The following is a 19,571-nucleotide window of genomic DNA, read 5'->3' as shown; positions in this document are numbered from 1 at the left end:
TCTTGAGTTCTAGTAGCTCGTGGACGTCCTCCAGGGTGCTTCTTAAGCCTACCTTTGTCATCTAACTCATTTTTTCAGTCTATAAATTGGCGCCAAACATAAGCTTAACACTTTTGAAACATCTGCAGGCTTCATCCCTGCGGAAACCAACTCTTTGATAGCTTTTTTATCAATCATTTTTGACATATTAAAAAAAGTTTTACAAAAATTATTAAAAACTAAAAAACAAAACAAAAAAGAGAGAGTGGTGATCAAACCTTGCTCTTCAAGTTTCATAAGTTTAGCTTAAGAACCATCACGATAGAGCATTTTAAGTAAAATTTCTTATGAGTTTCTACGCACCCTATTTGTGTAATTGTTTGTTGGGCAAACTGGGGTAAAGTGATATTTGTTTTTTTAATATTGTGGTCATGGTAAAAAATAAGAAACTTTCGGTATTAAGACTTTGCAACAATATATATCTCATTTACAGTATAAAATATAAAAAATTAAATATAAAAGATATAAAAAATATATAACAAAATAAATATCAGATTGATAACTATTCATATGATTGATAATAAGTATTAATCCAATCAGTAGCGTCGTTAGGGGGTGCGGGCCGCACCGGGTGACACCATGATGGGATGACACCAAAAAATAATAAAAAATTTGATTCATTTTACTAAAACCTACTGAAATACACCAAAAATCTAACGAACTCTAAAATCGAATTCTAAAAATAACAAATTCTAAAATCGAGTTCTAAAAATAACGAATTCTAAAATCGAGTTCTAAAAATAACGAATTCTAAAATCGAATTCTAAAAATAACGAATTCTAAAAATCGAACGAAATAAACATTTATTTTAAATTAATTTAAATATTAACTAATTTAAATAAAACACGTGGTTACCTTGAATTTGTACAATTATAGCTCAGCAGCACTTTTAATTTAAGGTACATTGATCTTATATATTTATAAATAATAATTTATATACTTTGTTAATAAAACCCATTTATTATTATTATTTTAAGATTAAAAGATCAACCAACATTACAAAAAATCTTCTTTAAATTGATTATAGCATTGACTAATCATATTCAACTGAGAATTGGCTGTTTGCCAAATAGCCATCATTACCAACATATTTATATATATATATATATATATATATATATATATATATATATACTAGTTTAAAATATTCCATCATACCACATGGAGGGCACAAATCAAAGAGGCCTAGTGGATGCGAGCAGCAAAAAGGTAAGAAGAAAAGATGTGAATCACTAAAATCACTAACTGGATTCATGCTTCAATATGTTAGGAGACCAATTGATGGCTAAGGTTCATCAAATGATCTTTAGTTGTTCTTTTGAAGAATGCGTGCTGTCAAGATTCCTCGAATCCTGACAGCACGCATTCTTCAAAAGAACAACTAAAGCCAGAAATGGAAGAGAATTACAATTACAAGATTGATGCAGAAATGCACAATGAAGTAGCAGTGCTGAAAATGATTCTTGTCATGATACTGTAAATGTGTTGAGTAAAGTAGATAAGAAAAAATGGAATATTTTATCTGATGCTTCTTTCTGGAATGCACCTGTTCCAGATCATGTTAGAGTTGAAATTATCAAAAGAGGAAGTGGTTCTTTTCAGAACAAGGATGGGCCTTTCAGTACTGTGACAAGGCAAGGTGCAAAGACTAAAGGAGATGTGCGCCATCTGTATAAAGAATGGTTCCACAAGAGGATGCCAAATGGTGAAAAAATACTGCGGTCATGGATGGTTTACTCGTTCCTCAGTGAGAAATTTGTTTGCTGCAGACTCTTTACAGTTAATGTAACAGAACAAACATCAAAATTTGTCACTGGGTTTCTTGCTAAGCAAAAACTAGCATTTCGTAGCCATAAGGAAGATGCATCTTCTTTGAATAAAGGAAACCATCTTGAGATGGTTAAGATGTTTTCTAAATATGACTCTGTGTTGAAAGAACACTTAATGATATTAAAGCAAAATGCATCTGCAACAGTAAAAGGATCTGTGAATGTATCTTATCTTTCACTAGAAACTCAGAATGAATTTATAACTGTTCTGACAAATCATGTGAAGGAAATTCTTTTAAATAATATAAAGGCTGAAAAGGTATTTTGGAATCATGTTTGACACCACACCTGACATATCACACACTGATCAGATGTCTGAGGTGATCAGATATGTGAAAATCCACAACGGGAAAGTCGAAGTGAGAGAAGTGTTTCTGGGATTTTTTCCTTTAAAGGGTAAAAAAACTGATGACCTCGATTTAGACGTTTTAAAAAATTTAGAAAGTGATGGATTTGACATAATGATGTGCAGAGCACAAGTTTATGATAATGCCGCCACAATGTCTGAAATTCATGGATGTGTTCAAGGCATTCTGAAAATGCTTTATGTGTAACATTTTTTGGAACTCTTTAGAGAATGTATTCCTTCTTTGCTGCTTCCACCAATCAATGGGATGTTTTAATTGAACACACTGCAATGTCGGTTAAAAGTCTATCAACAACACGCTGGAGTGCATATCATGTTGCTGTTAAACCGGTGAAAGATAAGTTTGATGAATGTGTGGCGGCGATTGAAGCTCTTTGTGATCTTCGTGAAAATGTGGAAACAAGAGGTGCAGCACAAGGTGTTTTACCTGCTGTCTGTAATTTCACGTTTCTGTGCTACCTTTACTTCTGGGCTGCTGTAATTGAGGAGGTTAATTTGACATAGCAGTATCTGCAGACTAAAGGCTTAACTCTTGACAAAGTAGTAACCAAACTAGAGGCATTAAGAACTTTTCTGCTGGAGAAGCGCAGTCACTTAGTGGAGCATGCAATTGAAGAGAGACTTTTAAAAGCAAACCAATTTGGAGTAACAGTAGAGAGAAGAGTAAGGTTCAAGAAGAGAATGACAGGGGAATAACTCAGAGATGCTGGACTCACTATGCAAGAAGAAATCAATGGGGCGATGCTGGAGTGTATTGATCGTTATATTTTTGAGCTGTAAACCAGATCAACAGCGATCAAGGACGTAGCAAATATGCTTGAGGCTATTAAGCGAAGAGTCTTCTATCGGCAACTGAAGAATAGTTGAGGGTATCAGTTCCAAAATTGACCACTTTCTATGATGAGCTATCCGAAGTAGAGCTTTTAAAAGAAATACCAAGGCTGAAATGATACATGACGGCAGCAGATGTTGATATCCACAAAGCTAAAGACTGGTCAATATTTGATATTTTAAAATTCATAGCTGACTATGATTTCCTTGAATCTCTCCCAACGCTCTCACTAAGCCTAAAGTTATTTTTTACGATCTGTGTGTCTGTGGCTTCATGTGAGAGGAGCTTTTCAAAACTGAAACTTATAAAGAAGTGTTTGCGATCAACCATGGAACAGTTAAGACTTTCTGATCTGGCTATATTATCATTTGAAAGTGATATGGTGAAAGATATTGATTTTGATGATGTGATTGACAGGTCTGCAGCTTTGAAGACCAGGAAAGGAAACTTTTAAATAACTGATATTTTAATGTTAATTAACAAAAGTTTAACTTTTTTTCCGAGTCGAAATTCTTCATTTCTGTTTTGCTTAAAGTATTGAAGATATATTGTTCATTTTGTTTTCCTTATTAACTTTTTACTTGTTTTACAAGCATTACTATATGCGGTTGTAAATGGTACAGGAATACTTTTTGTAATGTTTAATTAAATTGTTGAATTAAAATCATACTTCAAGCTTACCTGATTTTTTTTCTTTTGCATAATGTTAATTTTAACCGTTTTCAAGGGGTAACATCAATGTCCGCCCCGAGTGTCACCCATGCTAGCTTTGCCACTGAATCCAATTAAAAACTTCCATTGAAAAAACGTTTGTGCGTTAGTTTACTTCACACTCAGATTGGAGTAAACACAGCTATATCTTCAATTGATATATCTTTCTTATATAAGGTAAAATAGAATCTCCTCTCTTGTGAATTATTCTGAATCTATTTAGCCTCTTTATAGTCTCTATGTAGCTTCGGTTTAGTCTCTATTAAGCGCCTGCGTCTCGGAATCGTTTTCTTGAAGTAAACCGGGACAAGCACAACGAGACGAGAAATGATTTGGAAAAAAATAACGAGACAAACGAAAAGATTGTACCGAAATAAAGTTATAAATCGGGACAATAGTTTTATCTCGGAATTTAAAAATTGTGTCCCGGATATTATGAAACGTTACGAGATCAATTATGTTAACTAGATATCTACCTCGCACTACCACAGCGAAGAAAATTTTTTGCCAAGTTTAGTTTGCCAGCCAGAAATGACGCACAGTGTCTCAAAACAACAAAAAAATGACAATAAATAATATCAAATTAGAATGATCATTTATTTAAAAAGTAAAAACAGTTTTTTTCATAAAACTTATATCTTATGGCTAAAAGAAGATAAAAACTTTAATATTATTTTCAAAGAAATCTAAAAAATTAGAGATTTTTATTTAGTAAAAATGGAGAACTTTTAATCTAAATTTAAGTCTTTACTTACTTTTAAGATAATCTTTTTACTTTTATATATTTCAAATATATTGAAAAAAAAAAATTGCAATCTGATTTTTTTTGTTCAAATTAGAAGAATTTTCTAAAATAATATAGAATATATGCATAACTTTTTTGGTTTTCAATATCAGCTAAAAAAAATGCTCCACCGAGTTCCAAGGAGATTTATATTAACACTTTTACTTTTAGTTTATTTTTTAGTTAATTAACACTTTTACTTTTAGAATATAAAGGGATTGCTGCGCTCACATGCGGTATAGGGAGTTACTGAAGAAATACAAATGTCAATGAACCCATAAAAACCTTGTCTTCTGACATTTGCATTTCTTGAATTTGAGTTTTTTTACTTGTATGACTTGTTTCAACATATCAAATATAGTTTCAAGAAGCATATTTTTGTCATCATATACTACTTAGAAGTTTGTTAGTAAGTAATAGTAATAGTAATATATATTTGTTACAACAAAAATAATAATAATTGACAAAATACAAATTATAGATTGTCAGATTACAGTTAGTTTTTGTGAAGCTCATATTGCAACTTTTTCTAAGGAAAGCTGCGAGCTGTAGTAACATTAAAGCTTATCGAGGTTCGCTTTAAAACTGTTGACAGTTGGAGAACTAATTACTTTATCTGGTAACATGTTCCATGCCATGGCAATGCGGTTGTTAAAAAAGTGGAAACGAGCTAAATTGTTGCTGTACTTCTCACGGTGATGAATTTCTCTGTGATTTGCTCTTGGTGGAATTGTGATGAGGGGAAAGTGCCAGTTGACTATGTCGATGTTATTAGTAAGTTTATATTTTTGAATGAGGTCACCTCTTTTACGACGTTCAACTAGAGAAGATAGGCCAAGATGTAAACATCTGGACATGTAGTCTAACTTTTTCAGTTTGTCTGGTACTTTTGTTGTTCTACGCTGTATTAACTCAATAGTTTGTTCATCTTTCACCAAATGGGGGTTCCAGGCCGGAATCGCAAACTCAAGTAAAGGACGAATGTAGGTGCAATAGAGTTGTTTCCATAAAGAAGCATCACGAGATTGGAAAGTGTGTTTTAGGATGCCTAGCATTTGATTTGCTTTGCATGAGGCAATGATGGATTGGGTTTCTACTTTAAGATCATTGGTAATTTGAATTCCCAAGTCACGCTCAGAGGTGGTTGCTTCCAATGTAGTTCGAGTCGTTATTGAACAAGGGCCTAATTCCTCCATTGAGTACTTGAAAGGAATTAATTTTTTTTGACCAAAGTGCATAACCTTGCATTTCTTTGCGTTTAACTCCATGAGCCAAGATTTAGTCCAATGAACAATTTGGTCAATATCTGATTGGAGTTGAAGTTGAGCAGCAAGTGAGTTGACAATGCTTAGGATTTTAGTGTCATCAGCGTAGATCTTACAACTGTTTTCTTTGCTTATTACATCCGGCAGATCATTGATGAAAATGACAAATAAAATTGGACCCAAGACTGATCCTTGTGGAACTCCACTTGTCACAGGTAACCAATTGAGTGTCACCAAGGATGACTCTTTGAAACCTGTTGAGTAGGAAAGCTTTTATCCAATTGAGAAGATTGCCTTCGATTCCGTACATTTTTAATTTGTAAAGCATTCGTTGATGTGGGACTTTGTCAAAAGCTTTAGCAAAATCCAGAAATATGACGTCAACTGGTAGCTTTCTGGCTATATTTCCAGTCAAGAAGTCCATTGTTTCAAGGAGATTTGTAACGCATGCTTTTTTTTCTAAAAATCCATGTTGACTATTTGATAAAAGTTTGTTTGATATTAGGTGCTGCATAATTGCCTTCTTAACTAGTTTCTCCATTATTTTACAAGGAATTGAGGTGAGGGATATTGGTCTGTAGTTTGATGGGTCGATTCTAGAGCCCTTCTTAAATAAAGGTGTTACATTTGCTTTGGACCATGAGCTTGGAATTTCACCATTGTCTAATGACTTTTGGAAGATGAGAGTAAGTGGAGAAGACATTGAGGTAGAACAATAGCGTAAAACGTGAGGACTGACATTGTCTACACCAAGTGATTTAGATATATCTAGTGCTGAGAGTTCCATAATTGTGGCCAGAGTATCGAAAGATATATTATTGAGGATTGCGTTAGTTCTACGATCAAAACGGGGAAGATTGTCATTAGATGGCTCTTTGCTGAAAACTGATTGAAATTGATTGTTAAGTGAATTGGCTATTTTAATTTTGTCAGAACTAATGATCTCACTGGAACTGGTGATTCGCATAGATGAGATCTGATTTATTACAGAGCGTTTACTATTTATGTATGAAAACAGTCTTTTAGGGTTACGCTTATCATTGGCAAGGGCATTTTCGAAGGATTTCAGAGAAGAACGACTTAGTTTTTTAACGAGCTTTCTAGTTTCTCTATATTTCACAACCAGGGATGTAATTGTTAAAATGTTTTTTTTTTTGAATAATGATTTACTATTCAAGAAGTGCTAGATATTTGAAATAGCCTTACTTAACAACTTCAGTATTTCCTGTAATATACAAGTAACATTATTTATAATGTAATAATTGTCAAAGAAGTAATAACATAAAATGTTAAACAGTGTAAAGTGAAAAATGATATAAAGTACTCAAAAATGTTTGGATGAAACCTTTCCCTTGAATATGAGTGTAAAGCAAACTCTTGCATTAGAAGTGAATACTGACCTCAGCGATAAACGTTAATAAATGATCAGAAACTTAGCCATTGGACACATATTTATCCCCTTCTTGCACGATATTTTAGTGGAAAAAGTTAAATACTATCCTAAAAATATTTTTTTTCCCTCTGATTTCAGCTGCTACCATCAATTTTGCTAAAGCTGTGTTTATATAGATGGTATAACAATATCAATAACCGTAGCTGAAATAAGTAATGTTAATTGTGCCAGAAATTCATTATTTAAATTTCACATTAAGGATTAACTAGTATGTCTCGTTACGCCTCGTTATGTCCTGTTAAAAAAATGTAAATTCCGGAATATTGTAAAGCTCCTATTTTGTCCGGGATATCCCGTCTCGTCTCGGTATCGTCCCGAATTTCGACTGAAAGTTGAAAATTGTCTCGATTTTTATTGCTAATCGGGACAAAGCTTTTAGGATTGTCTCGTCTCGTATAAAAAGATAACGAGACGCAGCGCTTAGTCTCTATGAAGCTTCTTGGAATTGCTCAAATATCAATTAAAACAAATTAAAAAAAAAAAAATTTCCATTCTTTATCATAGTACTTATTTTATTAGGTTTTTAAGTTCTTAATATTACTACCGTCGAGATTTTTTTAGGTTTTGATTACTATGTTGGCAGTTTAGGTCTTGATTGCTATGACTGACAGATTTTTAGGTCTTCAACATTACTATCGTCAAATTTTTGAGTTTTTTTTTATTAAAATACATGTTGAGTAAAAAAAAAAATAAGATTTCGCCCTACCTTGAGTCAAAAATGTAGGTTGTAAAATGAAAATTGCTTCTCTCATCTATAAACCTATCCAATCGTTAAAATGTTCTATACTACCCTACACACTCGTTGAAATGTTGACGGTTTGCTACGCTTAAGCTCTAGCGTTCTCGAAACTCTTTCCCGAAACTAATCGAGAATCTCGATCAAAAATCAATAATTTCAATTTTTATGCCTTAACTTAAGTTATAATAAAGTTACTTTTCAAGACTTTTCGAGAGATATCGAGAAATAACAATAAATAACGATATGTTAATTATTGTCCTTTATTTTTAGGTATGTTGGTGAACTTCGTGAAGACACTACCAAAGATGTAGAAGTCACCTGCACACATGACTCGGCTCAGAACATGATTGCGTCAATTCCAAAGAGCAAGCATGTTGATCACTCCTTGAAATGTGCGGATCACCTTCTCAATTTGGTTACTACAGAAACTGTTGAGGCATGCAAAAAAGTTGTTGGACTCAATTTTTGCAATGCTCTAACTTTGGCCATCAGTCTGTCCAAAAGTTGCCACAGTCTGAAAAAAGTTGCCCATTTTTTTCTTGATCCTTTGTCTGAGCAAAGAATCAAGAAAAAAATCAAATTCATGCTCGAGGATGATGAAGTTGAAGACAAGGATGCCATCAAATATCTCAAAATCATCACTCCAGTCAAGACCCGGTGGAAATCTTATTTTTTCATGCTGGAAAGCATTGTCAAAATGCATCGAGTCCTCTTGTCAATCAACAATAATCCAGGAAGTGACCCATCTAATCTGGCTGAGGTAATTCCATCAGAAGGTCAATTTGATCTCTTTGACGAGGTTTTGCCAATCCTTGGACGAGTTGCTGATGTGTCAGAGTCAATCTCAGCTGAAAAAGTGCCCACAATCCACAGGGTTATTGCTCATATCTATGCTCTACATGTTAGGGCTGAAAGAGCCTTGCAAAGTGGTGTCTCTCCTGCTGCTGAATTGTTCTTTCGAAAGTTCATCAAGAACCTGCTGGATCGATTTCCTGCCTGTGGTGCTACAAACAATTTTTACCTTGTTGGCAACATGTTGAACCCCCTTTAGCAAGGAAAAGGACTAAAAAAAATTGTAGCTGAAGGCTACGATGCTGCTTACAAAGCACTGATCACAGATCATGATTGCCACAAAAAGTGGTTGAAGTCTTTTGAAGAATCCAGAACTACTGCTTCCACCGCTCCACAAGTTCTGCCAATTGATGATCTTCTTTTTGAAGTGGCAGGTTGAGGTTGATGATCCTGCCCCATTGGCAGCCACAGTTCCAACAAAATCCAAAATCCAGACTGAATTCGAATTGTATTCTGCTATGCCTGAATGTGATATGCCAGTACTACAATTCTGGTCTGAGAACAAGGCAAAGTTTACTCTCTTCGCCGAAGCTGCCAGGAAGTGGCTCGGTGTGCCAGCCTCATCTGCACCTTCTGACAGAGTCTTTAGTGTTGGAGGTGCCATTGTCACTCACAAAAGGACCAAACTGTAACCAGAACATGTGGAGACACTCATCTATGTTCAAATAAACATTAAAAAAGTCACTATGGGCAAAATTTTGGCTTTGCTCAAAAGATGAGATTGCAGACCCAGAAAAATCCGATGTGTCTATGGATATTGTGTATGCCAGTGTCCCACCCAGTGTCTCACCCAGTGTGCCATCCAGTCTTCCACACAGTGTTCCATCTTCTGTACCTAGAACTCCACCTGAGACCGTGGAAGTTGATGATGACGATGATGATGATGCTGAAGACGATGAGGATGCACCAATGCTAGGCCCATGCAGTTCAATGTGATTTTCATTAACCTTCTAAGCTTTTCTAGCTTTAAGAGTCTTGGCTTTTCTACATTAAAATTTACATTTTTGAGTTTTTCCAAGAAATTTAAATAAAGTATCAGAATTTTTAAGTATAAACCTTTTTTTTTTTAAAATATTTTAGCGTCCTCGAAATTACTTGATATTTCTCGAAATGTCTCGAAATCTCTCAATATTTCTCGAAATATATCAATATTCTCGATTGAATCGATAATAATATCGAAACCCATTCTCGAAATAAATTTTTTTTCAGTCTCGATATCGAAATTTCTCGAAATGACTTTTTTATTTCGATATCATTATCGAAATTTCTAGAAACAAAATGTTTCGAGAACGCTAGAGCTTAGCTACGCTGAAGTAATTGTCTACAATGCGAAAATGAATATGTAACTTCTTTCATATTTTTTGAAAATGACCTCTGAATCATAAGAATCTTTCTTCTTTTTACAGAAATTGAAATCTGTTTCAAGTTAAAATAACCCTTTCAAATGATTTTAAATCTTTGTTTTTCATTAATAGTTCACTTTTTTCAATGAAGAGTTGAATTAGATTAAAATTTAACCGTTAAATTTTTCTTGTGTTCCTTCCTCCTCCAAATGAACATGTTTTAGACCGCTAAACTTTTACCGAATAAAATCTTTTAAAAACAAAAGAACTGCGTGTTTATTGTGCCACAACTGAAGCAGTTTTCGTTGAAACACTGGAAAGTAAAACGACCCAAGTAAAAAAGAATCAAACCCCGGATTTACTGAGATAACTTGTGCAAATGAGGTTTAGTATAAATTTTCGTATAAATATTTTGCATAAATTTGATGTAAATATGATATCTTCTGAATTTCGAAGATAGGTAAAATTACTTTTGTCCAACAAAAGGATTTCAAGCTCTCTATTTTTTGTTGTTGTTGTTGTTGCTAGAAACACGAATAAGCTATCGGTATCGAAATGGTAACTTTTTCAAAAACTTTAAACAAAAATTAGATACATAAACTAATTTAAAAGTTGTTTTTTTTTCTTTAAATAAAATAACTTTTTTTCTAAATATATAACGTACTAAATATATAGTGTACTAAATATGTAATGTACTAAATATATAACGTACTAAATATATAATGTACTAAATATGAAGGAAGCAGTAAAACAAAAGTAAAAACTTTAGTTTCAAGTTTGAATAAAAGCTTTAAATCTTAAAAAAAAAAATGCTGTAGAATCCTAAAAATCTAAAAAACAACGATCGCAATCAAAATAACAAAGCTCTCCAAAACTTTTGCGAAAATTAAAAACAGGTTCGTAAAAAAATTCACTCACCCCAAAGGTCGACGAATAAGAAAAAAAAAAAAACGATAAAGAAAAAAATTGAAAAGAACACTTGTCTTCTCAAGAACAATAACACTAATATCGCAATATGTGTGTTCAAGTTTAAAAAAACGAATCCTGTGATTGGGGAGGGAGAGGGGGAGGGAAGTTATTTTAGTAAAAAATTAAGATAAATATTAAATACTATAAATACTTTTTATATTTAACATTTTTTAGTCCACGCAAAAAACAAAAAAAAAATAAAAAAAATAAAAAAATAAAAAAAAAAATAAGAAAATAAGAAAAGCTATGGTCAACTTGCATCAAACCTTTCAAAATCATCGTCTTCGCCTAATTCAATCTGGTAAGGTAAGCCATCGCCATGCTTGTTATAAGTTTGTCTCATCCTTTTTCTAACGAGAAAGACAATGACAGCAACGAGTAAAATAAAGAGAAAACACACGATCGGGACCACTGTCTTTACCAAAGTGCTGCCATCAGATTTCGCTTAAAGGCAAAAGAAAAACTTCTTTTATCTTAGACTTTTATATCAGACCATGATTGCCTAATGTCTGACGTCATTTGCATAACTATTTGATAACGAATGTGAGGCAAAAAATCATAGAAACGATTCAACACTAAAGTATCGGTATTAAATGATTTACGCTGCTTTCAAAAACCCTTTTAAGTGAAATCAAAAAAAAAAAAGTTTAAGATTGAAACGATTAAAAAGATCAAAAAAAAACTACACACGTCATCAAGCGTGCAAGAGGCTGAATTCGATAGCTTCTAGTTGGCATAAAAATACCTCTTTCCTAACTTTATAAGTTTGGTCAACTCTAAAATTTATGTAATAAAAAGTAAGATTTACAAGTTTTAATTTTGCTCGATAAGCCAGTCTACTTACTTTCTACCTTGCTGCATAGTTCATCTTTGTTATAAACGAACATACTTCGAACAAGTGGAAACGCATCAGTAAAATCTGGGTAATGACGGAGTACCTTAAAAATAATAAAAAAAAAAGAGTTAAGTAACAAGAATTCTAAAATAAAGTGTGAGAATGACAATCGAGTCAAGTAACTCGATTGTTCAAAAATAAAAAAAGAAACAATTAAATATACCACAACGTGCAAAGCAGGTACCAACGAATCCTCTTTTACGTACAAACTAATTTCGCCACCACTAATAGGTAAATAGCCACTCTCAATGGTGGTCACATCTCCCAAATCAAAAATAGATCTGTTAGCATTTTGACGTATAGTGAAGTGATCACTCCATCCCAAATAGGCTGAATAAGCCTGTTTAAAACCTTCAATCTCTATGCGCACATGAGCCGCAGTTTTAGTTTTATGGCACCTGTCTAATGTTATTTCAGCTGTCATTTGAAGTGTTTTTTTGCTTGAGATGACATTAACAGTGCAGTTCTGTTTATTCACATCTAATTTTTCACAATTTGCTAAATATATTTAAAATTTTTTTACTTTAAAACTATTCAAAATAAAAAATCAGCTGATGTTTTTTTTAAAAAAAATGAACGATTTGTAAATACGATTTTTACACTAGTGAAGAATAGAATTAGAATTTCAATTAAATTTATAACTTGATTACATTTTTTATGATTGTAAATTTAAAAGTCAGTTGGTTTTTATTGTTGTTTTGAAAACTTAGGGGATGGAAGGACTTACACTCAGGACATACAAGACCATACGTTGTATAATAGGAATCATCTATAACATTCTCTGAAAATCGTAAGAGATCTTTACAAGTATAGGTGAGTACAACATGATGTTTTTCATGAGAGAATCCATGACTGTGAAACATCGTCAGCTTGACACCACACTCGTCCCCTCCAATCTGATTAAGAGCTAAACAAGAAGTCAAATACTCATAGCAATCCTTCAACTTTTATAATAATTGCTATATGATTTTTTCAAAATATTATCTTATCTACCAAATTTTGTAACAGCATAAATTGGATACAATTATAAATTAAATAAATACAATTCATAGGAATAAGCATGTCATTCTTCTCAGTGAAAGTCTTGATAACCTCAACATTGTGTGGAGGATTAATAGCTATAACAGTAATACTGTAGGGAATTGCACAAACATCAAGAACAGTGAGAAATATTCCTTTTAAAGAGATGTAGCACAATGTAGAGAAATCTCCCAAACGCATGGATCTATCACAAAATGTAGTGTTCATAAACCCATCATCTGAATTCACTGTATCAAGCCCTAAATAAAAAATGTTTAAAATAAATTGCATAAAAGTATTGAACAAATAAAACTAAAAAAAAAGGAAAATATATTTTTTGTTTTTCTCAAGTTTTTGTCAATAAATGTTATATAAAAAAAAATGTTTGTGATTTTAGAGTTTGAAGTAATGTTTTTAAGTACAGATACTTGTCATCTGTTATTTGATATAAAAATATTTTTATAACCATTTTTCATTTCTCACTTTGATTGAACAACTTTTAATACACTAAATTTTTAATATTATTTTAAAAACATTTTTAATATTAAACACATTCTTAGTATATTAAAAGGTTATCATAATTGCAATCAAAAATTTCTGGTCCAAAATGAAATCTTATGACTGTTTGCACATTGTAAAAAAAACAAAAAAATATATTTATAAACACAAGTACTTTTTTACTTTAATCAACATGTTGCGTTAAATTTTAGATATGCAATAAATGAAACTCCATTTATAAATGGAATTGTTTTTTAGTGAAATTTTAACCTGCACCACCTGATAAGCAAAATTCCATTCCTAATAATGGGTCAGAAGACTGCTGTGAATGTGCCGCACTTATGATATACAAACTTTTATTCATAAACAAAGGATACCCCCTTCACTCTTATGTCTGGGAAGTGAAGGCAACTGGGCATGCAATCATAAAAATTCCATTTGTAAAGGAAAAATGCTAAAACTTTCTTGATACTGGTAAAAATCACCATGTATGTGATGTAGGAAATTCCACAATGGAACACCAAAGAAGCTAAGCAAATTTCAGGCACAAAATTTAGTTTAGTTGTTAACTTGTTGGAAAGTGCAGTGATTACTGAAATGAACTTACAATAGTTGATTTACTGATTGAACAATGATTTCAATTACATAATTCATATTACAGCTACAAAGTATGTTAAGTTATAGAAATTGTCTATATAAACTAATTGTAGGTAACTTTTAAGCGACAACATGATGATCATCATATCATCAGATAACATCTGATGATTGCTATTGCATGAAACTTTAAGTAATTTTATATAAACCTAGCTAATTATTTAGTTTGTATAACAATAATAATAATAACAATAATAATAGTAATAATAATAATAACAATAATAACAATAATAATAATAATAATAATAATAATAATAATAATAATAATAATAATAATAATAATAATAATAATAATAATAATAATAATAATAATAATAATAATAATAATATATTTACTCTACTTATACTACTCTGTATTGAGCACTCTTCCTGGAAATATAAACATAATTTCTACAATAGTATATATATATGTACATACATACATACATACATACATACACACACACACATATATATACATATATATAACACAACATAAAGTAAGATAATATAGTATAGCATAATATAATGTTTATAATAGAAAGATATTAAAAAAAAGTTTCGGTAACTACCTCCTTTAGTTGTGTAACTTATTTGTTTAGTAAAAAAAGAAAAAGAAAAACTCACTCATTTTATCAATGTTGTCCCCAAGCAAACTTTCTTGACATTTGGAAGGGTCCATCGGAATATAAGCTTCAAAAACATCTTCTAAGTCATGCAAAAATTTACCAGCAATGTCAAGAACTACAGCTCTAACCTAGACATAAATATACAGTATATAAAAGAAAACTATGTTGATTTTGCAATTTTAAAGTAAATATTTTAACGCAGAAGGAAGAAAAAAAATAGAAAGGTTTAAGCAACAGTATCTTATGTGGCTACTTAGTCTAGTGAAAACTCTCTAATTACTCATTTTTTTAAACCTACACTTTGAAGGGAAGTCATTAAACTTTTGATTATCTTGAAAAAAAAACTACCTTAACATGCAAACGGTCTTTATACGAGATATTGCTGGGGTAATCATGTATCTCAAGAAAAATCCCAGTTGAACTATTCCCTTAAAAGAAAAAATTTATCTAAAATAACTTTAACTTACTTAAAAGCATTCAGCTTAAAGTCATGCAAACATTCTTAATGTGGTGCGTTTAAACAGATTTGTTTAAATGCTTTAAAAGAGTAAATATATCAGTACCCTGGAGGTATACAACAATAAATCAGATTTTTTCAGAATCTCCTTCTTTGATGAACTTTATATAACTTTTTGTGATTTTGATGTCCTCTTCTTAATAGTTACAGAGATATACACTTTGAAGATGAAAGTGTGAGGAGAAAAACTGAAACTTTTTTTACTTATTCTTCTACGAAAAAAAAAAAAAATAATAATAATATTAATATGAATTAGTGTCCTACAAGGTACTGATATAAAAAGTTTGATGCATACCTTAAGATATCATCGTAAACAACAGATGTAGTAAACATTAAGGTGGTTAATTTTTCACTTTTTAAAAAAAAGTGTTGCATACCCTTTAGGCATGTTTCATATGATAAAATAACATTAAGTTTAGTGAAATTAGATAGAGATTTTTTAAAAAAGTATCTTCATTTAAAAATAACTTTTAAAAAATCATTTTTGAAATTAAAGAATCAAGAATACAATTTGGTTAAAAATAATCAAAAATGTAACCTTTAAAGATGGTTTACAGATTTATTAAAATAAACTTTAAATGATTTCAATAAGTTCTTTTTTATTTTTTTATTTTTGAAATTTCTGTTTCAGTTCTTTTGACTGGTTGATACGCTTTTGAAAAAAAAAATTTTTCTTTTATATGAAGACCTGTTAAATAATTATGGGTCTTGAGAGACTTCTAAAAATTAACCCCTCTAGTGAACATAAGTACAAACAATCTTAACATATAGAAATGGATTAACAATTACACAAAGCAAATAATTCCAAAAAAATTTACCTATTCTAATTGGATCAACAATTATTTTGTCAGTTTTGATATTGTAAAAGAATGAAGAAGAGCCGGTTCTCATGATTGTTAGTGAAACGTGAGTCTTTGAAACACAAGGTTTTGCAGATAATACTATGACAGTATTATCAAATTTTGTGCAAACATAATCAAACACAGACACTGAACCACAAAACCTGGTTTCTATTTCATGCATCAAACAACCTAAAAAAAATAAAAGAAAAGTTAAAAAACACTTTTGTGCATTTTTAAACAGAAAAGTTCTTGTTAGAAAAAGTTCTTTTTCTACTAAAAATATTAGAAAAAGTTAATCACAATAAAGTAAATAATCAACAATAAAACTCTCAACGCTCACAAATATTTTTATACTCATTTTAAGTTAGTATTTGAAACACGATGGGATTCAAGTATACACAAAACACTTATAAAAAAATTACTTACTCAAAAACTTACCGCTTATAACAAAATTAACAATGCTAAAAATTTCCAAACTGTTTCTTAACTTTTTGTAATTTGAACTTAAGGTAAATAAGCTTTGTACTAAGAATGGGATGGAAGAGTGGGATAAAAGAGAGCAACAATGGAAGAGAGGAAACTAACAACTGCACTAAAGATAGGAGAGGAAGAATTAGCAGTCACACTTAAAAAAGGTATAAAACCTAAAGGAATTAACTATCCAGCAGTTTGAACTATTTTCCTTTGTATGCATTGTAAGTTTGAATCTCATCACCAATAAAAAATATGCATAATTAATTAAATGATTGATTGCTTGATTGATTTAGAAGACACAGTGCAGTGGAAAGTTAAACATACAATAAGTGCTCTTAACAAAAGCAAAAGCAAATTAAAACTAATAATCAAAACCAAGACCAGACTAAAAAACACCCAGAAGGTTAATTTGATAGACTTCTGATATTCTAGCATAGATAACAAAGCAATAGTCATTACAACTCAATAAAATCATTAAAAAGAAATCTAGCTTCTAACACTTGTACCACAAATGTAGAAAACCAAACACAAAGTTTTTTCCCAGTTTTTTTTTTTTTTAATATAATTCAACAAAGACGCCTTATGAACACAGAGGGAATTCTTTTAAATCTAAATGCAAAAAAAAAAATAGCACTTGAACAACAGATCATAGATGAGATTTATTATTTAAATAGCCTTTATGATCAACCAAAAATCAGAAATTTAATGAAAGACTCATATTTTACAAATTCAATGACTGACAGAAAAAAAAAGCCAAAAAACTTTTTTGGGAATACAAAAGTAGAAAATTATGAATGTTGTAGAAACCATGCTAGAAATTTTTTTTATGTGAGTAATGAGCAGGGTGAGCACTTTCATCAAGATATTTAGGCTTTAGAGAAGAGAAATCAAAGCTGATGGAACATACCGATGCTTGCAGATTACTGTTATGATATTTAAAAAGATAATCAGGCATGAAGTACTTCAGATATTGCTGTAAGTAAAAATTTTATGAATAATGTGTATATTAAAAAAATTAATATTACATGAGTAAATTGATTAATGAATATGTTAATCTTTACTATTTTCCTTTTACTGATCTATGATGTTATACTTCTCAATTTCACACTCATTTGTAATTAAACAGCATGGATTTGAGCAATATCATTTATCAATCTATCTTTACTAACAATGTGATTTAACAAATTATCCAATATATTTATACTTCATACCATAAAACAGGTTGTAGAATAAATACTTGATGTGAAAGCTTAAAATGATTGTCATTTTCAATTCAGTAACCTAAAATTGGCTAAAATCAAACTTAAGACAGCAAAACTTGTGCTGTGATCTGTGTAACTTCCATCAACCATATTTCCAAAACATGCAGATAATTACATACATATTTAATAAGAAAAAATTTCAGTATTCTTTGGTTTAAACTTTAAAAGATATGTGCCAAAATGGAAGATGTTGAAATAGTAGTTTTTGAGGCAAAAGTCATAATTCATAGTTTTAAATAAAAGTTTTATGCCATAAATAGCCAAAGAAAATGACCACAGTATATTTGATTTGGGATAACCCTAATGGAACTTAAACTATTTTCTTTATTGATATTTTGTAAATCAGCATTTTCATATATGTAGCAAAAAAAAAAAAATTACTTTTGATTTTCTCAATTTTAAAGATAAAAATCCTAAATGCAGAAATTTTGTTTTAAAGTTATGAAATAAAATTCGAGTTTAAATAATATGCACTTACTTAATAAATGTAAAAGATAAAATAGTTGAATACAAATATGGCTTTCAATTATTAGATTTTTCAGGATAAACTTTTAGTTTAGCAAAAGTATAAGATAACTAACCAAAAAAACAGAAAAAAAGAAACATCTTCATTCTTGGAACATATAATGAAAAAGCAACTTCAACTCTTCTTCATTCTATTAATTGTTTGACAGAAAATCATTAATACATTTATCTGAAAGAAAATATATATGTGCAACATGTATAAAATGTCACATAATCATACGCACACAAACAATATGAGTGTGTGTGTGTGTGTGTGTGTGTGTGTGTGTGTGTGTGTGTGTGTGTGTGTGTGTGTGTGTGTGTGTGTGTGTGTGTGTGTGTGTGTGTGTGTGTGTATACATACATACATAATTTATGAAAATACTTCTTTTATTCATAAAAATGTGCTCAAAATTACTGTAAATCAAATAGAGTTTACAAAAGAGGAGACAAAATACCTACATAACCCAGATGATCAATCAGTTAAAAAACCTTTTTGCATATTTATTTATAAAAAATGTTATGCTTTATGGGTAACTAATAAATATTCTTACAAATTTAGCTAAGATGAGTTAAAACCCAGATAAAGATTAATTATAAATACTAAGCGCGTGTGTAATCTTACTCTATTAGGGTTGGTTTACACATAGCAATGCTCAATAAGTAAGTATATGCATTTGCAACGGATTTATCCGAAATTAATCAAAAATTAAAAAAAAAAAAAGAAGATTTTAAAGGTCTTAATAATGCAAGTTTCTTTTATCCGCTGGAGATGGGAATAGCAGTAATTGAAATAAAAATTTAGGAAAAAACCAGAAAGTTCTTTGTGAGAAGAAGGAATTGCTAATGCATTGAATCGCTTTTGTGACATAATACATTGAAGCTAAGTTTTCAATTTACGTGTTGACGAGAAAGATCGTTTAGGAGTGACACTTATAGCTGCGCCAACAAAAACTACTTTTATCTACTTAATTACGTTTCCTATATGACTTTGATCTGCTTTACTCATTTCGGTCATGATCATTTTTTTTTTTTTTTTTTTTTTTTATCTCTTCAAAATAAGAGATTATTAGTTAAAAAGTTTTTGGGAGATACCCACAGTGAGTTAAAATTC

At 30.8% G+C, this 19,571-nt stretch overlaps 1 protein-coding gene and 1 pseudogene across 2 annotated transcripts; one reads left to right on the top strand and one right to left on the bottom strand.

Moving 5' to 3' along the window:
• Positions 1–1,231: 1,231 nt before the first annotated feature.
• On the top strand, positions 1,232–2,422 carry LOC149882378 (zinc finger MYM-type protein 1-like; annotated as a pseudogene).
• Positions 2,423–11,012: 8,590 nt separating this feature from the next.
• On the bottom strand, positions 11,013–19,049 carry LOC145191688 (uncharacterized). Of its 2 annotated transcripts, none has more exons than XM_090067514.1 (9): positions 18,920–19,049; positions 16,194–16,406; positions 15,207–15,286; positions 14,857–14,986; positions 13,122–13,358; positions 12,806–12,985; positions 12,242–12,576; positions 12,028–12,121; positions 11,013–11,627 (listed from the first exon to the last, which is right to left on the bottom strand). In XM_090067514.1, exons 2-9 carry the CDS (start codon positions 16,396–16,398, stop codon positions 11,434–11,436), a joined length of 1,455 nt encoding a protein of 484 aa, XP_089923640.1. In that variant the 5' UTR covers positions 16,399–16,406; positions 18,920–19,049; the 3' UTR covers positions 11,013–11,433. The 2 variants fall into 2 exon arrangements, with proteins under 2 accessions (XP_089923640.1, XP_089923639.1); XM_090067513.1 differs by lacking the exon at positions 18,920–19,049 and adding an exon at positions 18,535–18,673 and having other exon boundaries at positions 11,016–11,627.
• Positions 19,050–19,571: the final 522 nt, after the last annotated feature.

This window comes from Hydra viridissima, unplaced genomic scaffold, assembly GCF_058129835.1.
Source record: "Hydra viridissima isolate aposymbiotic clone 2 unplaced genomic scaffold, HvirCarnegie_v1 scaffold_11, whole genome shotgun sequence".
Classification (NCBI taxonomy): Eukaryota; Metazoa; Cnidaria; class Hydrozoa; order Anthoathecata; family Hydridae; genus Hydra; species Hydra viridissima.
This window is presented reverse-complemented; position numbering and strand designations above follow the sequence as displayed.

Bases quoted from the DNA above. Each gene is read 5' to 3' on its own strand.
- LOC145191688 (XM_090067513.1), bottom strand. From the start codon at position 18,565: ATGAAGATGTTTCTTTTTTTCTGTTTTTTTG. The intron at 16,407-18,534 runs GTTAGTTATCTT...TATTTTTTTTAG, and splicing joins TCTTTTTTTCTGTTTTTTTG to GTTGTTTGATGCATGAAATA. The intron at 11,628-12,027 runs GTAAGTAGACTG...TTTGCCTTTAAG, and splicing joins ACTATGCAGCAAGGTAGAAA to CGAAATCTGATGGCAGCACT.